Below are 24,375 nucleotides of genomic sequence, written 5' to 3'. Positions count from 1 at the left end.
CACACTTTTCCTGCTGAACACTCCAAAGCCAGAGGTGAACACTCTGCTCTTGTCCTGCTGCAGGCATCACACTGAGCTATTTACCAAAGGTGGCAAAAATAGGAATTCCAGCATTAGCAAGGATGTTTACAGAACCTTGGCTGGCTTCTCTAGCTTTGAAAACGCTTCTCTCACTAATGTTACATAATGCATGTATTGAACTCAGCTCATCACAAAAAAAAAAGTGTAAAAAAATCATTATCTTTCTTCAAAAACTCTTAAAATATCTAAGACTGTCACGGTTTTGAGGTATGTTATGTTTGCCTTAACAGCTAATCCGTGGATGTTCTGAGGTTTTTCTTTGCAGTACAGTGTAGTGAACACTACCCTGTTTGAGTTCAAGTGTTTCTCAATTGGTGCATTTAGCAACAAGTATGACGACAAACATTTTCGTGCTCACATTTGCATATATTTTTAATCCTCTCTGCAGAATCCTTGCTCTCACAGAAGCCCAGTAAATTCAACTTTCAGCCACCCCCGTGAAATAATGAATGTTATCCTTATTTACAGGGGGGATAAAGAGCTGTAACTGGTTGAACTCACAGAAGTCTGGGATAAAGCTGACAGCAGCATTCCAAGTGCCTCAGTTGGAATATTTTGCCACGGCTGCTGAACCTTACTGTGACCTCTTAGTAAAGAAAATTGCTTTTACCTGTTTGAGATGTTCAAGTCAAATATGTCATTAATCAGCTAAGCAGGTAAAACCAAGGATTCTTGGACTGATGCTGTATGGGCTTGAGCCTTCCTTTGTGCTCAGTGGTCCTGGAGGGAAAACAGGAGCTTTTGGAGCAAACTATTGTGACTTTAGTCCCTGTGTAGTGGAGCCCACCCAAACTGAGGTGATGGAATCTCCTTCAGTGGATGTAGTTGAGTGTTTCTGGTTGATGAAAGGAATGAGGCCTTGCAGACAATGCTGGGAAGAATCTTGAGTTCCTCTGTCTGAGCCACAGGACCTCCCCAGGTCGGTTCCCTTAGATCAGAGCCTGTTGAGTTGGATAAAAGAAATGTGCCCACAGATGCTGGCAGTTAATTTTAATATTCTCTTTGCAGGGTGAGTTTGGATCAGGGCCTTAATGGAATAGCAGTCCAGCTGTGCTTGTGCAGTCCAAGCCAGGCTGAGCCCATTGCTGACCTAAAGCAGGGCTTCCAACCCTTCTAATTAATAATGCAGAGTCTCACTGCCCCCAGCATTGCCTTTGGTTCCATTAAAAACTTCACAGCCAATACAAACCCTGCTTAATTATGGGGTGGAACATCTTCAGTGTGTGATAAGGAGGTAGAGATCTGCAGAAATGTTTTTCAGGTGAGATGGGGAAGGATTTTACAGGTGATTCACTGGGGAATTACATCATGGTGATGCAGTGAGAGGTTTGATTTCTGGCTCTTGTGGGGATACTGTGGCGTGAGGGGTGGGTCACAAACACACAGCTGACATATTTTTGTAACCTTTGTTTTACCAACCCATCTGCACTTGCCTGTCTTTTCTGGGTCGTGTCAGGGTTGAGTTGCTTCTGCAGCTGTGAAATAAACAGAGAAGGAACCTGGAGTTGTTGCCAAAAGGGAGATTCAGCTAAGGACTAGTAGGTACAGGGCAGAAAGACACAGCCCTAATTAAAGGTCTTTGAGCAGCAGAGTGTAACTTTGGTGCTGCTCACCCCTTCCAACCCCATGACTGTCGAGATAACTTCAAAAATAAGAGCCTCTGCTTGTTCTTGTTTTTCCAAGAGCTCTGGAAAACCTGTCCTCAATGCCCAGAAAACTGTGAGAAAGGCTGCCCAGGCAGCATGTAATTTCTTGGTAGCAAACACAATCCCTCCCTCTCTCTGCCCTGCCTTCTCTTCCCCTTGGAGAGAGCCCTGATTTGAAGTGACCCGCAGCTTGGCCCCACCAGCACCCCCCTGCTTGTGAAATAAAGAGCCGTGCTCTGAGTGCTGCCATCCATCCCCTGGCACCACGGGACTGGCTCCCTTTGATCCCTGGGACAGCCTCCAGCAGTCCCAGTGCTGCTGCTGGCCTGGCTGGGAGTGCTTGAATTCACATCCACCACCTTCCCTCCTTCTTGGGCAGGAACTCAGTCTCTGCTCCCAGCTTTCACAGCTAAACCAGAGAGTGGAGCAGCACTTTTAAAGCTTTTGTGCTCTCTGGTTAGTTAAAATTTTTTCTGTACATCTCTTCATAGCCATTCACTTTTTCCCGAGTAAAATTAATGTAGTTGTGTGTCACGAACCCAAGATTAAAAACTGCTCTGTCAGAGGCACAGATCTAGTTTGATCTTTTTCCTTAGTGGTGCTGTGTGCCTGTTGGCTTTGGAAGACAGTGGCCGTCAGGAAGAGCAGTGATACTTCAGCTTTTGAGTGTTTCTTTATACCAGCACCCATAACCCTGGAGAAATTATATGGAATCCTTTCCTGTGAATCTCACGAGCTGCACTGTTCTCTGGGCTCTTCTAGAAGCCTTCACAAGTTCTTTGTTGTTAAAACACTGCAGGAGAGCAGCATCTGAGGGAGTGTTGAGTTGTATCTCCAATAATACAAATCCAGAAGACTGAAGGTCCTATATTATGTACTCTCCAAGGCTTGTGCTGAGCTGAATTTGCTTTATTTTCCTGTCTGAGGCCCTGTCAGCCTCAGCACAGCCCTGCACATGAGGAAGGGGCAGGCTGGCACATCCTGCTCATTTTCCATGGCCAGAGCTGGTCAAAAGAGGATCTTGTTTCCCTCTGAAAGGCTCCTGTGGTTTGCTGAGGATTCCCAATGCTCGCCTGCTCCGCACAGTTGTCGCTGCTCCCTCTGCACAAGGGATTTTGGAGCCTGTCCTGGAGGACAAAGGGATTTTGTTCTCCACAATGGATTCTTTGTGGGAGATGGCTTGAGATTGTCCTGCTGCTCAGTGGATTAAAATCCTGGATATTCTGTCCAGCTTGGCTGGAGGGGCTCAGTGTCTCTCATGTAGGAACCCATGAAGCTGCTCATCAGGTAGTGAAACCAAAGTGGAAATCCAACTCTTCCCTGTGTTTGTGGGGCCAAATGCGATTTTTTTTTTCTCATTCCACTGTGGTTTAGGAAGAGAATTTGGTCACTTGGATGCAAGTCCCAGGGATCCCCTCAGGATCTTGCACAGTGCCCTTGACAGTGACCCTGCTTTATTCCAGATCCATCCCAAAGGCAGTACCCACCTGTGCGTGTCTTTTCCTAACCTTTGGAGCACATCTGCTTTTCTGTTCATATTTGAAAGCATTTCTATCCTCTCTTGAGGGCTGTTTTACCTTCCAGGTAGGGAATTTGGGGAGAAATAAAACGGGAATAAAAGAAAGGTTGCTGGAAAGTGCAATATCAGATTTCACAGCTCTTTTAGAGAGCTCATTTTCGTGATGGTCCGAATTTTTCCACATGTAGCAAAGGAGAATAATGTGAGAAAAGGTGTTCAGAGCATGTTTATTTTAAACTGCAATAAAAGCCTGTAGTACTTCTAAAAATAGGCTGCAGTTGAAGTAAGTGGAATTTTTTTTTTACCTCCACCTTTTGCTTCATATCCTTATGAAGGAAAGTGTGCACAATTTATTGGATTCACTTTTAACATGACTCTGTGGCAAGTGAACATCTCAAAATTCATGTTTGAAGCAGGGCTGCTGTAGAACATCCTGGCTGTGCTCATATCCACAGGGGACACTGAACACCCAGAATTTAATTTGTGTTACAGGATCATATCCGTGGAATGTCAGCCATTGGAGCAGAGGGGGGGATTGAAACCTGAATATCCACTAACAGAAACAATATCCAAAAACCCCCCAAACCAACCAACCAACCAGAGGGAGGGTAACAGATATTTTCTCTTTAGGGGGAATTATTCAAATCGGAGCTTTCACAAATTGAATTTCTCTCTCTTTGCCATCACATGATAATCCACTACAAGGTAGGATTCAGTGCACTGGAATACTGCTGTACCCCCAATCTTACAATTTCTTCTTGCTGTGACTTGGATTTACTTTTGAAATAGATGGCAGGGCTTCTGGCTTTGATTATTTCTGGTCTTTGATTAGTTTAGCTTTGCCATCCTTTATGTGACAAACTCATTTAAGACTCCCAGTCTTGGTGACCAAAAAAAGAACACCTAAACCTGAAACCACCTTTGATCTGGGAAACATCTTCAACTTGTTACCTTAATTATGTTTCATGGACAAAACCAACAACAACAACAAGGAATTATTGATCATGCTTTTAGATTTTCAGTAAAATCAGATGTGTCTTTTGCTGCCCAGTAAAGAGGAATGTCACGTTGGCTAAGCAAAAAAAGAAAATGGAATTTACTGTTTCCTGCAGGAAGTGTAGATGATTCTTCTCCCTTTGTCTTCCTTTCTCTCCTCCTGTGTTTGAGATGCCCAAAGTGCTGACCTTGGCTGGACTCAGGAGCTGGGCTTAGCCCGGAGCTTGGTTCTTCTCTGAGCAAAGGCAGAATGATAATTGTGTTGATTTTTAGTCCCTCTTAACTGACTTTGGATGGTTGGTGCAGGTTTTTCCTGGGAGAGGTGGCAGAAGGCCCAAAGGCTGCTCCTGGGGTGCAGCCCTGCTCCTTGTGTCAGAGAAATCCTCCTCTGCCATCGATGTTAACAAGTATTGGAGACAACCCTGGAGTTATTTGTCTGGAAATCAGTGTAGTTTTAGCATTGATTACATCCAAACCTTGCCTGCCAGATAACTGAAATCTCCTTTTAGCCACAGCTTGCACAAGTACAGGTACTTTAAGCAGAAAAAGCAACACTTTTTTCAGACTCTTGTAAGAGTTACCTAAATGGGACGTTATCTTAAGTGAGAGGTGCAAATTTATGAAGTAATCTCATGGTCTAAAGTTAGACCCAAGCCTGAGTTCATTGTTGGGCTGGAACTGAGCACAACCTCTCAGTCACAACTGTTGAGGTGTGAAAGCTGCAGTTTGACAGAGGAGAAACATTAGAGAGCTCTGCCAGAGCACAGCATTAGAATTTATTCCACCCTGCTTTCTTTTTGGCAGATCTGCTGCCCTTCTTCTTCTTGTGCCATCAGTTCTGGCCTCCTTTTTCCAAGGAAACTCCCTTAGCTGGTCCCTGGTATTTTCAGGGGGATTTACCCTGCATCTTTCAGGGGAGTTTTTCAGCCGTTGTTGAAGTGTTCAGCAAAGTGTTTTTTTATTAATCTTACGTATTTGTGAAATAGTTTCTGGAACTGACACGGTTCCCCAGCCAAGGCAGTTGATGTAGCAATGGTATTTTGTACAGCTGTGCTTCTACAGTGTGAAGACAGAGGATTTCAGATGAGTAGTCAGTTTTTCACACTAGCTATTACAAGTAGGGTAATGTTGGCTTGGAGGAGGCAAATTGGCCATTTTCTGCCCGTTGCACTGTAGTTTTTGGTACTTAATACAGCGTTTTCAAGACCTATCAAATAGAAATCCTCTCTAAATTTGATTAACAGTGTATTTTTGGAAGGATCCTCCAGCGAGCCTGCTGCCAGTGATGCTGCTGCACCAAATTCTGGTTCCTTTGTAAGGCTTTAGAAGGGAAGAGGAGGAAGGTGGGTGGAGGTGATTGAATGCAGAGGTCACTATTGAATGTCCCTGCCTGCAGTGTGGAGCAGAACGTGTCCCTGCTTGGCAGGCAGGGCCAGCTGGAGGAGCCAGCACAGAGCAGTCACTTTAATCGCTCTAGTTTGGGTTTGGCCATGGGTTTTCTGGCATACAAATCTCTGCACAGTGGTAGCCAGAGCTTGCTTCCAGGAGTGAGTGCTTTTCATATGGTTTGTAAACGGAGGAGAAGAGGCTTTTGCCAGTTTTTCTCCACATGTGTATGTGACTTTCTGGTTTCCTAAATTAGCTTTTTGTTATCATAGCAGAAAGTCAGTAAAATCTGTGGCAGATAAAGGAATCACTAAGTTGGCTGCTGAAAGAAATCTGTCAATTATAATAAAGAATATTTGCAAGATCTGTTTTCTTAGCAGCGTGTTTTAATCAGGCTGTTACCATTGGTACCTAGTTTTTTGTTGTTCTGTAGTTTGCTGTTATATTATGCTCTCCAGATAGGCCTGTTTAATGTACTCTAAAGGAAATACAGACTACTGTCACTCTGTTTACAGTGGCTGATCTACTACTTCCCAGAATTAAGTCTTACTTAAGCTCATCTTGAATCGTATCTTCTGTAGTAGCAACCCAGAAATAAAGTAGTGGTGCAGAGTGCTGGTTTTTGGGATAAGGGATTTTGTTGGTTTTTCTGAGTGGGGGTTGCTCAGCAATGATAGAAAGAATATAATTTGTAATTCTTAGGATGTCTTTTTCATGGTGATCAAAGATTTCCACTTGGGAATGGATTACTTCATTGTCTTTGGTCAAGCAAGTGAAACAAATCTGCCTGGCACTGCACACTTTGCAGATTGCCTGTTCCACCCAGATCTGATTTGGGGGGAATTTCCCAGTGCCAGGGCTATCAGTCGGTGCAGTGTGAGGTGAAGTAACGCCCAGAGCAGGCAGCTGGCAACATCTGCACAGGGACTCTGCTGCTGCATTGCAATTCTCTGCTGAGAACTTGTTTTGATGACTTGTTGAATTGAGTAATTTGTGGTGACTTCCCTGCTTGGTATTTGATATCTCCAATCATGTGATTATTTTCTGCATGAATTGGAATTTTTATGCCATTTATCCCAATTTATGTTGGCACGTACTGACTTCTGTGTTTGCCATAGCGAAATAAAACTAATGCAATCGTTTGGAAATTCGTTCCAATATATTTGTTATTTAATCTCCTAACGATTTTTAGAATGTTGCAAAAGAAAAGAAAAGAAATTGTGTTTTACAGTATCTTTTTCACATCTGTATTGCTTTTGTGAAGATCTTGGCTTTTCAGCATATGCCATGAAAGTAAATTTTTGACTTTGAATCAATGCAAAAAAACTGCCCTTGAAGATATTCGTGTACTACTCAGCCCTGGGAATCTGGCCTTAAGAACATGAGGCAACTCCTCTCACTGATGAGAGTTTGTCTGCAGGTATTGGAAAAGGTAATTAAAGGTGTGATGCCCGTTAATTAAAGTCTGTTTAATGTTCTTGCCCATGATTTTTTTAATGAATAGAGTGGCCTGAGGTCATAATAATTCAATCTAAGGCCTTAAAGGTAAGGACCTTGATGACAAAACACCACAACTGAAGAATTTGAAGTTTGTTTTTGTTTTTTTTTTTTTTCCTAAAAGTTAATAAACTTGTCAAGACTTCACTCTTGCGGATAAATCCATCTGTCAGATGCAGAACAAAAACCACGGGTTTTGGGCGAGGGCAGTGCCGGGGTTTTCTTTCGAGGAGTTTTCTTCTAACCTGCCTAAGGTCTGCACCGTGTCAATCTTCAGCTGGCAGGATAAAGCCTTTCATTTGGGGGTTGTAATTAATGCTCAGACTTTGTGCATTAAAAGCAGCCAGCGGGAGAGAGGAAATCGGGAGGGGGGATAGGACATGGCAGCGCTGTGTCGGTGCAGCCCATACCGGCTCACAGGAAGGAAGCTTGCTGCCAGAGAAGTGTATATTTTTTTTCCCCCCCCAATCTTTGGTGAGTCCTGGAGCTCTCAGACAGATTTCAGACCCCTCTGGTGTCTCTGTGTCAAGGCACACTTGTAAAAACACGACTTTTGCTGTTGGGGACGTTCCGCTGGGGCCGCGGCTCCCGCTGCCCGGAGAAAGGCAAACAGAGCTGGACATCCTCTGTTCACAGAGGGCTCTGAGGGGCTGGGCAGAGCCCTGCTGGCCTGACAAACATCGTGTCGAGTGGAGGCACTTTCAGCCAGGCTCCTAAGTGGTTAAAATAAAGCACATTCCTGCTGACTGCATGGGCTGGTGTCAAGCGAGAGCAGAGCTGCTCTATAGGCAGACACTACGTCACGGTGTTATCTTTGTTTAGCTTGTCTGTGCTTTATCATGTTGCCCAACAGTTTTAATAAAAAAAAAAAAAAGAGAGAAGGAGGAGAAGAAAGAAAGAAAGAAAAAAAAAAAAGACTAGTATGAATAGTTGTAAGTAGAAGTATCTGAAAGCAGCAGATCTGGAGTGCCTTCCACCAGCTGCTGGCTGAAACAAAGAGGAGCATTATGAGAGGCACAATAAATGTGTTTGCTATCTCTGCTCTCAGTTGCAGGGCAGACACAAGCCGTCACAGTAATGAATTTTGAAGCCTGGAGTTTGGACTTGGGGAATTTATAAAACACAGTTGTTTTATCAGAGTGTTGTCTTGCCAGCTGTGTGATGGGAGTCTGGTTTCCATGGAGTGTGGTCAGCTGGGGGAGACAAATCTAGTCCCTAAAACAGCATTTGGGACCGTAGTCTCCTCTGTGGTTTCTCTCTCTCTCTCTCTCTGCTTTAAATTCACATTTGGTAAGGAGGAAAGTAGTGGGGAAGGAATTTTATTTAAATGAAGAGCAGTTTTAGACCTAATGAAATGTGCAGGCCCCATGAGAACTCATGGTGCTGCGCAGAACCAGTATAGGAATTTGCATTTTATCCCTCTAAAGAGGTTTTTCCTCATTTCCTTGATTTCCCCTGTTAGCTAGACTCGTTTTGGCGTTGTTCTCCTGCCTGGTGTGGGCAGGAGGGGCTGTACAAACTGACCTGTCCTGTAAGAGCCTCTCACTGCTCCCACTTGTTCAAAGTTTGGTTAATTTGATTCATTTTGGCCTGTGATGCTGCTCATACCCTAGTATGTTTAGCTGAAGTCTTGGTGTTCCCTACATAATCAGGAAAATGCATTACCAAATTGGATAGGCTTTAAAATTAGAAGCCTTTCCTTTCTTTGCTAAATTTCTTTAAAATAGGTTTCTTCCAGCGTTACAGTAGCATTTTTGCCAGATTCTAAACTCAATCTGAATGTTAATATATAAAGGCTGTTGTTACCATACTAGAAGAAACAAGGTTTTTAATTTCAAAATAAAAACATCCCATTTTGGTAATTGTATATATCAGATCCTGTTTGGGGGTAAAGGGCAAATTTCTGATTTAGTGAATTGAATAATTAATATCTAGAGATTCTGGGGGTGTTGTGAACACCCAGGTTAGCTTTACATGGAGATTTAAAGTGCCTGAGGCACTGTTAGGAGTTGCTCAGGAGGCAGTAGGAGTTAGGTGCCCACATGGAATTTGTAATTGCTGTTGTGGAATTTTGTGTTGGAATCCCCAGAAGTGAAGGGAGACACTTCAGGGAGAAGAGTGATGGGCCATGAGTGGGAGGACACAACCTCCAGCCTCAGGCGCTGAAAACTTTATCTTTTGACATTGCTCTTAAATTACTCCTTTTCAAAGACAGCAGTGAGGGAGATTCCTCCTGGAGAGGAACTGGTGTGATGTGGTTTGCTTTGAAAGTCTAGAACATGAACACTCTGTAGGTGGGGGTCTCTACTGGCAAAATACAAGGGGAAAACGTTCCAATTTACTGATCTGAAAGCAAATTTCAAGAGATGTTGTGTTGATAAAAGCTTTTTTCGTGGCACTGGGGTGCTTGTGGGGGCTTCTCAGTTAGTGTTTGGTTGGAACAGGAGAGCTCTGGGTGTCTGTCCCAAAACATTTGCAGCAGGGCACAGTTTTTGCTATTTAGAGCTGAGATGGAAAGTTCCTATTTAGATTTGGTGCCAGAGTCTTTAATAGAAATCATGGCTTGTGGTGTATTATAGGTCAGCGTATATTTGTAGTTTATATTATGCTGACTAAATTGGCAGAATGCTTATTTTTACTGGTAAACATTCAGGAGGTTTTCTCCTCACTTCTTGGTTGTTTTTTTTTTCCCAACAAAATGTTATTTGTCGTGCATTGAATTAAGGCAGCGTTTTATAAATCATCTGCCTCGGTGATGATGTGAAAATGTGTGGTGGCACACAAAGATTTCCATTGTCAGGTACCACAGGGCTCTAGATGGAGTTAACTTAGGCCTAATTTTAGGTCTGGAAATTATGGCTGTGTAGAAAACAAAAATGCTTCTGGCAGTGTCGGAAAAATACAAATTTTAAACTGTAGCAAAAGCGGCTATTTCAGGGATATTACCAGAATAGGTAATCCTGGTTAATTTAGCTCATCTCCAAGCCTCTGATGGAGCCCCAAAACCACATTTTAAATCCCTATGAGGTCTAAACACGAGCTGAGGATGTGAATTCCAGTAAAGCCCACAGTGGTGAAGTGCAGCACTGTGCTGCAGGCTGCAGGAGCAGGGAGACATTGAATTGCAATGGGAAAAGCTGTGGTCACGCTTTAACGCCTGCTTAGCAACGATGTGTGCTGTGTTTGTGCACAGCCAACTGCAGCATTGCTGGAATTAGTTATACACAGCTCCCATGTGCTGGGAATGGCTTTTTCTGGGAGGTGTTAGAGTATAGAAAAACTTACCATCTACTCAGTCTGCCGCCAGTTGGAAGTTAGCATTTCTGTGATTCCTCTGCTGGAGAATTGTGCTCTTTCGTTCGTGGGGCCAAACTGGTTTTTAAAGTATAGAGAAAGACGTTTAAGGACATACTTAAAACTTGAATCAGCAAGTTCCAATTCCCCCCCTCATTTTTCCCTTGCATAGTTTTATGTACAAGACAAGCTTGTTTTGGACAGCTTTTTATAAAGGGAATCATCTGAGAATCTGAACGTTTGTTCAGTTTTAGATCTGGAATATTTGGCATTAATGTGAACTGTAGGCCTGGAATTTATAACCACGACCGTAAGAAGAGGAACAAAGCTTTTATTTCCCTGTGAATAGTCATGGTTGGCAGAGTGAGGTAATCACAGCCCGGCGCTGGGATTGCAGCCTGCAAGGGGACAGGAATCTGAGTGAAAAAGCTGCTGGGGAATCTGAGTGAGAAAGCTGCTGCAGAGATGGGTTAGTTCAGCCTTGGGGATCATCCGGGGTGAGGCACCCCTCTGCTGCTGCCTTTTCTCCCTGCTTGTTCCAGCTTTAGGTGTGGTTTGGGATGCCTCGTCCATCCTCCAGCCGAGTCACACGTGTGCATTTCGGGGGATGTTACCGGGGCATTTCGGGGGGTTCGCTGTGTCCTCCCAAGGCGGGGCCGGTTGTGGCTGTTGTCCCCGTGGTGGTGACCCCGTGTCGTGTCTCCCCGGGCAGGTGAAGCGGCGCTGAGAGGGGAGCCCCGAATGCAGCCGCTGCAGTCCCCCGCGCTCAGCACCCACCGCACGGGCCCGCCGCCCATCAGCCCCAGCAAGAGGAAGCTCAGCATGGACCAAGGCGACGAGGAGCTGGACTGTGACAACGACCACGTCTCCAAAATGAGCCGCATGTTCAACCCTCATCTGTAAGTGCCTCGCGTCTGGCCCCACTCGGAACTGAGCTAAAATCCTGTCCTGGCTCAAACTTTGCACTGGGTGTTTTTTTTGTTGTTTTTTTTTTTTTTTTTTTTCCCTTTTGTTCCAGCTTGTGTAGGAGACCTGCACAAGAGCCGCCTCGATTAGATGGGTTTTCACGTTTTCCTTTGTTTTCCTACAGCGTGAGGTAACAGGAATTAGCTCAGCTGAACTATTTATAGCAAGCCATAGGTACTCGCCATTCCTGCAGTATTGTTCCCTCGCTCTTTGTAGCGAGCTCCTTTCACTTCCCCCCATTCGGAGGCTCTGTGGCTGGGGGTGGGGAGGCAGCAGCAGCAGCAGCAGGAGGAGAAGGAGGAGGAACACAAGTGCTTTGCATTTTTTCGAGGCCAGGAGCTCCGAGCCAGCTGCTTCCTGGGCTGCCTTGACAACTGGGCGAGCGGCAGTTGTTGCTAAAACATTCCTGCTCTGACAGTCAGGTGTGGAATGTGCCGGCCAGGTAAGGCGTTGGGCAATCAGCAGATGCCATTCCTGGGAATGCGAGCCTGGCTGGCACTGCTGCAGAATTCCTGTCATTCCTGCCTGGAGGAAGCGATGGATGGAGCTCCTGTGGCTGCTGCCTCAGCTCCTGCAGCCCCGGCATTCCGCGCATTCCACAGTCATGGGATGTGGACGGAGGGATTTATCCTCCCATAAATCACCAGCAGCCTTACTCACAGGCTGGGCCCGCAGTCTGCAGCCTTGGAATTTGTTACAAATCGGGAATCCAGCGCTGAAGTAATGCAAAACAATAAAAGCTCGCTTCTCATTTACAACGTGCCTCCTCCTCTCCCTGAAAAAATTAACTGTTTATAGGCTTTCTCTGGGGCCAGGAGGGCTTGGAAAGAGCCCTTGGAAAGCAGCGTGTGCTGCATTTCTGGATGCGTGACACAACTTGAGGAGATTTATGGCATTTTTGAAATGTTATGTAACTTTATGGGGGAAAAGTGTGATTTTTTTTTTTTTTTAAGGCTCATTTTCTACTGATGAAATAAAACACAGCTGGCAGTTACATACATTATAACACTTTATATAGCGGAGGCCATAAAAATAATGAAGTCTGAACCAACAGACTCATGTGCAACCAAGGTTCAAAAATAAAAGATGCAGGCAGTTATTTCATGTGATCCCATACCTACATGTCAGAGCTGTCTAATATTTTCCAGTGTGGCACGTTTTTATGGTTTTTCTCAATAGATGCTTTCTGTGATTTCCTACATGAAACACGCATCTTTTCTTGTAATAAAAAGCACTGATTTTCTGGCCAGGGTTCATGTGACTTAATCTGTTTCAATTAAACCATCTGCTGCAGATGAATTATAATCTAAAATAGCTTCCACGAGGCCATCTCTTTTTCTGCTTTACTTTGTAAGTTTGATCTGCCCGTACAAAAATATGCTTACAAAACCTCAAACATTTGTGATTTATCTGAAATAACTGAATTTCTGTGTATTTCAGATACATCAGAAAAGTTCACAAACATTCTCTGAATTTTCTTTTAATTGCCCTGCCACTGTCTTCAATGAAGTTATTTTTTTGACTGTTTCTCATATTTTCTATCTTTTTCGGATTCTGACATTCTGGTTTAACAATAGAATCGAGTTACTCAAACCCTGTGGATCTGTCCTGCGAATCTGGATTGGGAGATGGGAAGTGTGTTGTGGAAGTCTTTATAACCTCCAGCAGCAGATCTTGTTCAGGCATTTGGGTCTTTGTGGTGGTGCTGGTGGAACTGGGAAGCAGTTGTCTATTCAGTCTCTTAACACCAGCATCTTGTGTAATTAAATAGGCCAAGAACCGTGTGTTTGCTTCATTATAAACGGTGGAACCTTTTCGTTGGCAATTTGATCTTAACTCCGAGGTAGCAGCACCCCACTGTGCTGCAGCGGGAGTGAGTCCATTGAAAGGCTTTGGAGATGTTATTAGAAATCCAGTTCCGTCAGCCCTTTGTTTGGAAACGGAGTGCCTTGAGACATTCCCTGCTCAGGTGTAATTCCCTGCAGGATCATTGGTGAGCTGTGCTCGGGTGTGTTTGCTTGTGGAAAAACACAACTATGGGAGTGCAGTCTCTGGAGCAGACTGAATCAAATGCCCTGGCAAGCCTAGCAGGATCCTCAAATGTGCACACAACAGTTTATCAAAGGTGCTTTTTCAAGGGAGAGAATTCTCAGCGTTAGGATAATAAAATACAGTTGAGAGCTTGTGGATTAATTAAAAAAAAAACCCAAAAAACAAACCAGCATGTGACACTGCCTCCTCTTTATATACTGTTATGGCTTCTGTGTTTTCGTGTGGATAGAAGTGGTGAACACCCATAAACTCCTCAGCTGGGAAGAACAAGTACTTCCAAATTAAAATATAGTGACAGGGAATATGGAATTCCCTTATTTGAAGTTCAGGCTTTCTGCTGTGTCCCTCAGGTGTTTTGCTTGAAATGCACTCACTGAAGTTAAATCCTGCTGAAGTAAAAGGTGCTTTTGGCTTCGTGCTGCTCTGTGGAGGAGCAGGGAGCTTGTTCTGAGGCTCGGCTTGAAGCATGGCTTTGTTTTCCTGTGAATTCACTACAACCACCGTGGTTTTTGCAGCAGAGAGATGGGGAATTAGGATTACATGGGAATTCTGTGCGGTGCAGGGGCGGGCGGCTCCGTCCTGAGCCTCCGGGGAGCGCCTGGGGCAGCGCTGCCGCCCGAGCTCCTTCCTTCCTTCCTTTCCTGGCTCCTTCCTTCCTTCCCTGGCTCCTTCCTTCCCTGGCTCCTTCCTTCCCTGGCTCCCTCCTTCCCTGACTCCTTCCTTCCTTCCCTGGCTCCTTCCTTCCCTGGCTCCTTCCTTCCCTGACTCCTTCCTTCCTTCCCTGGCTCCTTCCATCCTTCCCTGGCTCCTTCTGTCCTTCCTTCCCTGGCTCCTTCCTTCCCTCTCTCCTTCCATCCTTCCCTGGCTCCTTCATTCCTTCCTTCCCTCTCTCCTTCCTTCCCTGGCTCCTTCCTTCCTTCCATCCTTCCCTCTCTCCTTCCATCCTTCCCTCTCTCCTTCCTTCCATCCTTCCCTGCCTCCTTCCTTCCTTCCCTGGCCCTGTCCCTGTCCCCTTCCCTGGCTCCCTGCTGCTCTCGTTCCCTATCTCTCTCCTCCCGCCCCTTCTCCTCCCCTGGCTCCCTGCTCCCTCTTTCTTCCCTCCTTGCTGTGTCTCTGTCTCCTCCCGAGTTCTTTGTCTCCCTCCCGGCCTCCCCGTTCCCTGGCGGGTTGTGTCGCGGTTCCCTCCCCCGTGTGTGTGTCTCCTCCCTCTCTGGCTCGGTCCCCGTTCCGCAGCCCCGGGCACACAAAGGCCGCCTTGTCCCGGCCGCCCCGCCGCCCTAAGAGTCCCCGGCGCTGCCCCTTCCAAACAAACGGCCTTCGCAATTCAGCCGGGGACCATTAGTTTTGTTCCCTTGTGCGGAGTGTGTCAGCCTGGAAGCTGGAGATTTGGGGTTTGGGACGAGCGGGTTTGTGCATGGAGAATTCCTCCCTTGCTCCCGTTTGGTTTGGTGGCATCAGGATTGCGAGGGCAATTAATTTCTGTATAAAAATCTTCCTACGGCTAAATGTGTGTAGCTGTGAAGTCGAGGGAATAATTGTCTCATGGCTTGTGTGATAAATAATTGGGCTTTTTCTTGTAGTAAGAGGTCTGTACATTAAAAAGTTACTTCAATGTATATGGTGTAAAATGATGTGTAGTTTCAAACTCTGCAAATTCTGGGCTGTTTTCAGTTTTGTTACAGTGAAGAATGATGTCAGTCCCACCCAAAACACTCCTGAAGCTGCCTTACACCACAAGTTTTTTGCTGTGGATATCCAGTGGCGTTTGTTCACTTTTATTGACACTGTGATAAAAATTAGTGGGGCATCCTGTAAACAAAAGTGTGCTACAAGTTCCCTGTATTTGAAGACCATGGAATAATTCCAGTTGGGACAGACCATTTCATCCAACCTCCTGCTCAGAGCAGGCTCAGTTGCATCTTCAGTGAGTTCAGAGTTGCTCAAAGGGAGAAATTTGGAGTAAGATTTAAAATATTGAATAAATAAAGTTCCTTATTAGAGGTGGATTCTTGTCACCTTCCTCCTTAGCTTGGCTTAGAACGCAGGGTGGAAATGTTCTGCAAAAAATCAGATCCTTGTTGTGGAGGAGCGTGGCTCCAGCAGGGCTTGAAAAGATGCAGAACTGGCTCTCAGAGGGAGCCTGGCAGTTGTCAGAGAAGCTCTTTGCTGTTCTTTGAGTTCCAGACTTCATGTGGTAGAGAGAAATAAACTTTCCCTGTCGTTTTATTGTGAAAAATTGGAATTGGGGAAAAACCCCCAGCACAGAGTTGAGAACACCCAAAGCGTCTCTCATCTGCTGAGCGAAGTGTCTTCATCCAGTCCTCGGCACAAATGTGTCCTTGAAGGATTTGGGGGTTCACCTGGGGCTCTCAAAGCAGTCCTGTTGGAGCTGAACTCCCCAGTGGAACCGAGGCAATGTGGCTCTTGTTGATTAAGTGAACAAAGGATCACAGAGCAGGTTTCAAACTGCTTTTCCTAATTTATTTTTTTTCCTTTTCTTGTCTGTGTTGCTTGAATGATGGAGTGAATGAGACATTTTCTTATTTCTTAATGGAGATCACACACTGCACAAAATTAAATTGTTTTCAAGAATTTGTGTTCAATTGAACCTTCAGAGACAGACTTGAAAGAGCCATCATATCTGAGTTAATATTTAACAGAGAGTTCTGCAGTTCTTAGCCAAGGGGGAATTTCAGAAAGCACTCCAGTCCCTTTCAGTTGAAGCACATGTGAAAGGTTTGTTAGGAGCAGTTTCAGGGCTAAAAGCAATCTGATTGATAGCTTATCAGTACTTCACAAAAAGACCTATCTGTCAAAATTGGGGTAGATGTTGAGGTACTTGAAAAACCAGGCAATGTTAGCTCAGGTGTCTCCTCCACTTGAAAACAGAAGGGGTTTGTTAGCTAGCTCCTGATTTCTGCTTTGATACCATGTTTTCCACTTTCATTTGCCATCTTTAGTGGAGGAGCATGACCCTTCCATGACGTGGCAAGGCTCCAGGCTGCCTCTCTGTTGTGCACAGGGGTTTGATCACCCACTTAGGGAAGGCATCTGGGGTCCTGTGCTCTCAGAGATGGAATGGGAACCCCAGAATCACAGAATATTCTGAGCTGGGAAGGACCCACAAGGCTCATCGGGCCCAACTCTAGTGAATGGGGAGTCCCTCGAGCCCTGGTGTTGGATTTTTGCCCCAGAGTAAAAGCAAAACTTTACATCGTGTAAATCAACCTACATCTACATGGGGTGAAATTCAGCACCAATCCAAAAGCCTGAGACCTTAGAAAGAAACAAGACAAGAAGCAGTAACCTTTGCAAACGTACTCTGGATGTATATCCAATCCCATGGAAACAAAGGTTTAATCTCCCTTCTTTCTGTTTCACCATTTTCCCAGATGTTTCCTGCAGTTTGACAGATGTGTCTTTTACTAGAAAGCTGTGCTCTTGAGAATGGGAATGTTATGGACACGGTTGCTATAGACAATGAGTGTGTGAGGGTAAGGTCTGGAATAAAACCTTACATTAATTTCTGCTTGAATCAGTAGTTTTGTTCCCCAGGCTGGCGGTGCTGATGCTGTGGGATGGCAGGCACAGCCTGGCAGGTTTAACTCCTTCCTGCAGCATTGCCAGGTGCTGGCAGACTGCTGGAATTCCCAAACAGGCATCTGGGGGAGGAAGCTGAGGGATGCAGGGAATCTGTGAGCTGCAGGGCTGGGGCTTGTGGGGTGCCCCAAGGCTGGGTGTGCACGGCTGGGCCTGGCCTGGTGTAAGGTTTATCCTCAAAGATAGAGGAGGGGAATGAAAGGGCTTTGCTGCCATTGGGGTCTGGAGGGTCTGATCCCAGTGATGGGGTGGCTTTCCCAGGGGGAGTTCTGCAGAGATGGATCCTGGTGTGGATGAATCCCCAAATGGATTGGTCCCACTGTGGGTGGGTTACAGACCCACAGAATATTCTGAGCTGAAAAGGAGCCACAAGGATCAGTAAGTCCAGCTCTTCAATGAACAGCCCATTCAGGGATTGAACCCCCAATTGTGGTGCTGTTGGGTGTGGATGGATCCCATGGAGATGGATCCCATGTGGATGGGTGACATGACTGACACCACTGACATGATTGATGTTCTGCTGCCCAAATGATGCTTCATAAACCTTTGTCATGTTTTTAATCAGTAACTGTTGTAATTTACAGACCAATACCTTCAAAAGGGAGTTAGCAAAATGCCCAAACTTTTTTGCTTGTGATTTGCTTTTCTAATAAAGTCTTCCCTAAACCAGAAGCCTCTCTGAGAGGAGACTGTTGATTGCAGTGTGGGGTGCCTGAGCTGCAGAAATGCCCTCCAAACACTGCTGCTGCTGGGGTCCATTTGCTTACCAGCTTTCCAAGGAAATATTTTACTGTATTGGTCTGAATAGTTGTGCAATATACAATGAAGCTGTTACTGTTTTTATAGTGCTTCTAGAGTTTTCGGTAATTCAGATTTTATTAGCAATTACAAACAGTTTCAATAAACTTTTAATGAAATGTTTATTCCTTCTTTAAAACAGCCTGTGAAAAAAAGTCTCATTTCTTAAAACCAGTTGTTTAAACACTGCTCTTGGTCTGAAGGCCTAAGGAGCCTGGGGTGGTTTTTTTTTTTGAGAATTTTTGAAATGTCTGGAAGTGAATTATTGTCATTTCTCAGCTTTTCCTGCTTCACCTCAGCTAATGTTACAGTGTGTATCTGAGGGATAGAGACCGTAATTTGTAAGTTTTAAGGATCCCACACCCTTTTCCTTGTTTCTCATTAGACCCAGTGAAGCTGGAAGGGAAGGCTGTGCAGCCCCATTTTGTCCTGATGATTTGGCACAGTTAATTCCAGCACTGTGACCTTCTTTTCAGAGAAGGTTTGTGTTGTTAAAGCTCTTACCAAATAACCTGGTCATGCTCGTGCTGTTGATATCTTTTACTTCCCCTGTCATCTGTTGGAAGAAAATTATTAATCTGCTCCTGTGCTGTAAAATTCAGCCTGATGCAGTTTTTTAGGTGGTGGAACTAGGGACAACCCCACAGACTTGTGAGAATTTGGGGTTCACAGCTTGATTGAAGCTGGTACTATCTTTTACAAAAACAGTTCCATGACAAGCATTGAGTGATGATCAAAAGTATTTTTTCCAAATAAAAAAAGTAAAAAATATTGTAAGGAACAATTCAGTGAATCCTCTAAGAGAACGTAACTGGCATTTTTTGTTTTCTTTAACCCTCCTGCCAGGTTTCAGCACTGAGTTTGGACACCAGCAGGTTTTCCCAGAACCTGGAGTGTCCTGGCAGTGCTGAGTGGCCCTGGCTGATGCTGGTGCCCTGGGACATGACCCCCTGCTGCATTTGATGTGCAGCCTTTCCCCTGACTCTGGCCTGGGGCGTTCTCTGGGTGATCATAAATAGTTTTTATGGTATTTTCCAGTGACTGGGTATAAAAGGCTCATTGCGTGTGCCAAGTTTGACTTCAAAAGGAATTTAAAAAGCTGCACATGACTCTTCTGATGGATGGGTAGAGTGCAGGAGGAAATGTGTGCCAGAGGTGTTTGGGTGGGCACAAATGAATCCCTTCACAGACTGTCCCTCTGACCCCTGTGGCCTTGGAGATGTTTCCATTGAAGCCTTCCTGCTCTTTCCCTACACTCAGGTTTTCCTTCCTGCTTGTTCAAAATTTGGAGTGTCTCTTTTACCTCATGTTTTTATCATTTGCTGTCCTGGAAGTTCTCCCCTCCAAGCATCCAAAGTGCCTTAAGCCCTTGAAGCAGTTCAGAGTTCTGCAAGGATAGTTTGAGTTTCCCTCCCTGCGGTGATTTGCTGTTCTGGATCCCTCCCTGTTCATCCCAGTGCCTCCAGTATCCTGCCTTGCTCCACTCCCTCTCCTTCTCCAGCTCTGTTTCGCTGCCTCAGGTACCTCAAAAAGCACTGTGGTGGCTTCTGCAGAGTTCACTTTGGAGCTGGAAATGAAGCCTGAGTTCTGGGCTGGACTGGCAGCCGTAGGATGGAGTTTCTGGCAGTTTGATGTGTCTGAGTTCTGCAGTTTTGCAGAAAGTGCCATCCAAACAAATGCTCTCCAAAGTGCAGCAGCAGCATCTCCCAAGGACAGACCACATCCTCTGCAGGGCCCTTCTCAGCTTCCCAAACACTCACTTCCCAGTCTTCTGTCATTTGCTCTTCCCAGCTGGCAAAAATAATTCTTCCATGCTGCATTTTTCTAGTGTGTGGTGCAGGATTTTCCAGAGGCAGCTGGAGCTACTGTTGCTCTTTGCACAGAGAGTCACGGAGAGGTGGCTGAATCAGATAAATCCCAGAGAATTGGTCACTTGTCCTGTCTCCTTTCCAAGAACTGCTCCTAGGCAGGAGATGGGACAAGGAAGCCAGAGATGCCCTGGTGCAGATTAGAGGATTAAAAGGTTTCTCCTCTTGGACTGATGGGCCAAAACCTTTTTGTCCTCAATCCTTGAAAAGTAAGTAAGTTGGATCTGATGGGAGCTCAACTGCTGGTTCCTACCCAGTGAGAGTTAAACAAAACCTTGAAGATGTAGGAAAGGATTATGTTTGTTCTCCAGAAATCACTGTGCATTTTAGGAAACCTTTTGTGATTGCTGCAATATTCGTTTATACCTAGACACTTGTTGTTGTGGTAACACTGAAATCTGGAGCTTTCTCTTGTTCCAGCTCCACTTTTTGAGCCATTCGTGGTTTTTAAAATTTTCTTTACACACTAAATTATGTAAAACTACCTCAGCAGAATTAATGACATCAGTTCACAAGTTTATGGGTATTTAGTTTAAGTTAAATTTTTGTTGTTTGTGTCTCAGGAATTGCTTCACATAAAGGCTCTTCAAAAAACAATGGAAATTTAGAATGAGATCATCAAGTGTGCCAGACAAAAGAGAACCTAAACATAGGAGTTGGTTTGGAGTTGGAATATATTTGGAGCTGAGCAAGGCAGCAGCAGTGCAGAACAGAGAGATTAGTGAACCATTTTCTTCCCCTTTTTCAAAAAAGTTGTAACCTGCAGTTTGTACCTGTTGCAGCGAGGTAACTTTGCCATTGTTTCTGCATTGTGTTTGTACACATGTTCTAGCAGTGACAGAAGTTGTAATTTAATAAATCCCTTATAAAGCAGCCAGTGCTGCCTTCTAAAACCATCCTGTGAGTGTTGGAGCAAAGATGATCAAACATTAAAAAAAATCCTGTGAGAAAAACGAGTAGGATCTGAGATTGTGTTAATTGATTTTTTACTGTACATTAGATTTAGATTTCAGTTTTGTGGCTTTGGCTTGGGACTGAGGTCTTACATCATACAGTTCTCTTGCATTCTCTCATACTTGTGAATATGAAGGCTTCAGGAAGGGAAATTCATCTGTATCTAAATATTTGTGCTTGGTGCAGGCTGCAATGGGACACTCCTTTGTGCATTTCACAGCTTATTACTGATTTCTTTCTTCTGCTGTGAAATCTGTTCTCCTGGTCGATTCTATTTGCAAGTAACTGTCCGGTCCAAGGTTTATCTCTGAAAATCCTCTTTTGGTGAGGATAAATATAGAAAGTCTGCCTTGTGTTTGTTTATGTGTGAGATTATCCCATTTCTTTTTAGTGTTTGTTCAGTGGTTTAGACTTCAGTGTCTTTCCCTTGAGGGAAGGCTATTCATTGTGTTTCTCAGGACAGCATATCTGGTTCTGTGGCAGGAGTGATGCCTGCAGAACACAAGGATCTCTGGGAGTTTTGGGGGGGAGTACTGAGCCAGAAAAGGAAAAGGCTGCTCAAAGGAATTGGGAAGCACAAAGCTGATAAAGTGGGGTGGAATGGCATTATGTATTTACATGACAGTCATTCAAGAAGGCATTGGCTGCTTGAAGTATTTTTGCATGTTCTGAACACTTGATATAATTGGCTGACGCTCACAGCAAATTGCTGCTGCTTTCAGGTTTTATTGGGGGTTTTGTTTGGGTTTTTTTGTTTGTTGGTTTGGGGGTTTTTTTAGTGAATTTGTATTGCTTAAATATTCTGAATAAGGAACTCTTAAGAATTTTTTTCCCTCTGGATGTATATACCCTTATTTTGAAATACCACTTTACACTGTAGTTTTCCCACCTCACAGTAACAGAACTCATGTGTGCAAGTGGAGCCTTTTGCAGGAAATGCTGCTCATCTTGTGGAGCAGATACTCGGTGTCAGTGGGTTAGAAAGCCTTTAACAGGAGCAGCTGCCCTCTTTCACACTTAGTGAATAAAGGCACTATAAGATGTTCAGAAAACAAATACAGAGACGCTGAAAATATCCAAACCATACCAGAATTAGGCTGCAGAAATAAAGTTTGCTCTTCAGCAACGCATTGTGTTTGCGCGGAGAGAAGGGGCTGGTTGTTCTTTGTGCGAGTGAAACTCTCCTCTGGAGCTTCCATTTCAAGCCAGCGCTCGGCTGCTGCCAAAGGGAGTGAGAAGCGTCTGTGATTCCTTGCCTTGGAGGTACAGTAATGCTTTTGGCAGCGTTCCTGCGGGCTCTGCAGGCTGCAAGTGAGCGCAGGCAGCGCTGGCCCCTTCGGGGGCCTCTTTTCCCCCTTTTCCTGCAGCCAGCAGCTGGCAGAGGCCGCCTGTTGCTGTGAATTCCCCCTGGCGGTGCCAGCCAGCAGCATCGGCCTCGGGGAAAGGCGCTGCTGCTGGGAACAGCGAGTGAATTGTCATTTCTGCCCCTGGAGCTGCCCGGAGCGCGGCTGGGACAGCGGCATGGGGGTGGCTTTGGGGACAGCCAGCCCAGCGCCTGGTGCCTGGTGAGTGCTCGGCTTCGCTGGGGAGCGCCTGGAGAGCCGAGGCTGGGTTTGGAGGGCTGCAGAAATTCACTGGAGCTTGGGGGTCGTGTGTAATTCTGCTAAAAGAAAGCTGGAAGGAGCTGTGTTAGCAGGGAATGGCCGTGGTGGGCTGGGTCCCTGCCTCTGCTCTGGCCTCACCCATGGGAATTGCTGCGTTTTCAGCACTGGCGTCTCCCCAGTGCTCATGGCCTCGAGGTTGGTAAAATATGTTGATTTTTAAGACAGACTGGAGTCCAGGGATGGCAGAGCTGTTTGGACAGCTGGATTTGTTTGTGGTATATATTTTTGAAGTTCTTTTTCAAGCTTGGTCAGAAATCCTTCTTTGTGATTTTGGGCCCTTACGTTTGACTCGAGGGATGCGTCACTGAACTTGTCCAGAGTGTGTGGAGTGTTGGAGCTCGTGGACTTCAGTGAAATACAGTTATTTTCACACATTTCTCTTCTGATTGCCCCTTCAGATAAAGTCTTTAACAGCAAAACAAGAACCATCATCATCATGATAACAACAACAAACTTGCCATAGAAAGTTATTTTTAAGTGACGTTCTAAATGATAAATTACTTAATAACATGAAATTGATGACTGTCCTATAAATAATCTTACAATTGTCTGACAGATCTGTAGGGTTTGCTATTTATGTGTGAGCAGGAGGGACTCACAAATGCTGCTGTATTTTCACGAGGGCAGAGCTTTCCTGGTACTGTCCTACACAGCACTGGAACATTTCCAGAAGAAATATTATCTGATGTGGAAGTAGAAATTTCAGGTGTTTTTCATTTTTTCCAGAGACTGTGGGAATTGAAGGTGGATGAATTTGAGGAGAGGATTTTTAGGGAGTGGATTAGAACCAGTTCCCTGCCCGGAAGAGGAGTTGTTCTAATTTAGGAAGAGGGAATTATTTGCCTCCAGAAAGGCCCTGGGGTGTGGTTTGCTGAGATTGCTGAGATAACTCAATAATTTTAGGTGTCTTTAGGGAAGGTCTGCCTGCTGGGCTTGTTCTTGGACACAGATTGATCCCACTGCCCAATTTTCTTGTCCCTTCTTCCAAAAGTCATCAGGGAAAATTTTTGATGGGTTTTTCTGTGTGACAATTTTTGTTAGGATTGGGTTTTTGTTTGGGTTTTGTTGTTGTTGTTGTTGTTGGTCATGTGGGTTTTTTTGGCAGAAAAACTGCCCGTTCAACAATATTTAGGGCTGTTTCATTTAAAGTGAGGATGAGTGAAATAAGCGCTGTTGTGTAAAATGGAAAATTTATTTTGCTTGGGAATTTCAGTAAGTTTGTTCATCAGTGGTCACTTGACAGCCCCACCCCCAGTAAGTGGAACACTAAGTTGTTGAAAAGGGAGTTCTAAGACAAAAAAAACCCCAAGCAACTGGTGTAGTAGGTACATATTTTATTTCATTTCATAAGCATTTTTTGGGGAGCAAACAAAGTTTTAGTTTGAAAATCAGCTTGTGCTTACTAAAACAAAACAGATGAATTCTGAGTAGAGATCCTGTTTTCCTTTGAGGCAGTGAAAAGTGGGAATCTCCTGGAGCTGCTGGTGTGTTTGCAGCTTCCAAATTGTCATTTTAATTGTAGTAGCCCAGCTAATATTTAGTTGAAAAGTGAGAATTTGGCTTGCAGCCACCAGAAGTTCTGCCCTGCAGCACCAAGAAGGGGCATTTGCTGAGCAGTGAGTGTAGCCGTGGTTTTTGGTGTTGCTGTTTCCCAGGATATCCCAGGCTTTGTCCAGGCTGTGTGTGAGGTTCCTGCCTGCTTGCCCAGGGCTGGGGTGGGATCATTTCCATGCTGTAATCCAAGAGGAGCTACTGTGTGTTAAATACAGAGCCTCTTGTGCTGCCATAACTCACATTTGCATCAGTCATTATTAGCTCAGAGCGCTGCAGTTCCAAACTAGTCTGAATCCTGAATTCTCCTGGAATTGTGCTGGGACAGTGATTCCTGGGGAATTGTGAGCTGTGGTCAAATCCAGCCTGGAGAATGGGCTGGAGACAACACACAGGACCAGCTGTGAAACCTCCAGGCTTGGATTTTACGGTGGATTCTCCTAATCTGCAGCTGCTAATTTGTAATTAGTGAGAAGGGCCAAGGGGATGCAAAGGGTTACAGA

General features: G+C 44.9%; 1 protein-coding gene across 2 annotated transcripts in view; it reads left to right on the top strand.

Annotated features, from left to right (window-relative positions):
- Positions 1–24,375, top strand: part of VGLL4 (vestigial like family member 4) — a 77,477-nt gene that overhangs the window by 42,813 nt on the left and 10,289 nt on the right. For both annotated transcript variants that reach the window (XM_066326942.1, XM_066326941.1), the window contains one exon: positions 11,132–11,318. In XM_066326942.1, coding sequence (XP_066183039.1) covers positions 11,132–11,318 — 187 coding nt within the window. The remainder of the gene's footprint in view (positions 1–11,131; positions 11,319–24,375) is intronic.

Source organism: Sylvia atricapilla, chromosome 11 (genome assembly GCF_009819655.1).
Source record: "Sylvia atricapilla isolate bSylAtr1 chromosome 11, bSylAtr1.pri, whole genome shotgun sequence".
NCBI lineage: Eukaryota > Metazoa > Chordata > Aves > Passeriformes > Sylviidae > Sylvia > Sylvia atricapilla.
This window is presented reverse-complemented; position numbering and strand designations above follow the sequence as displayed.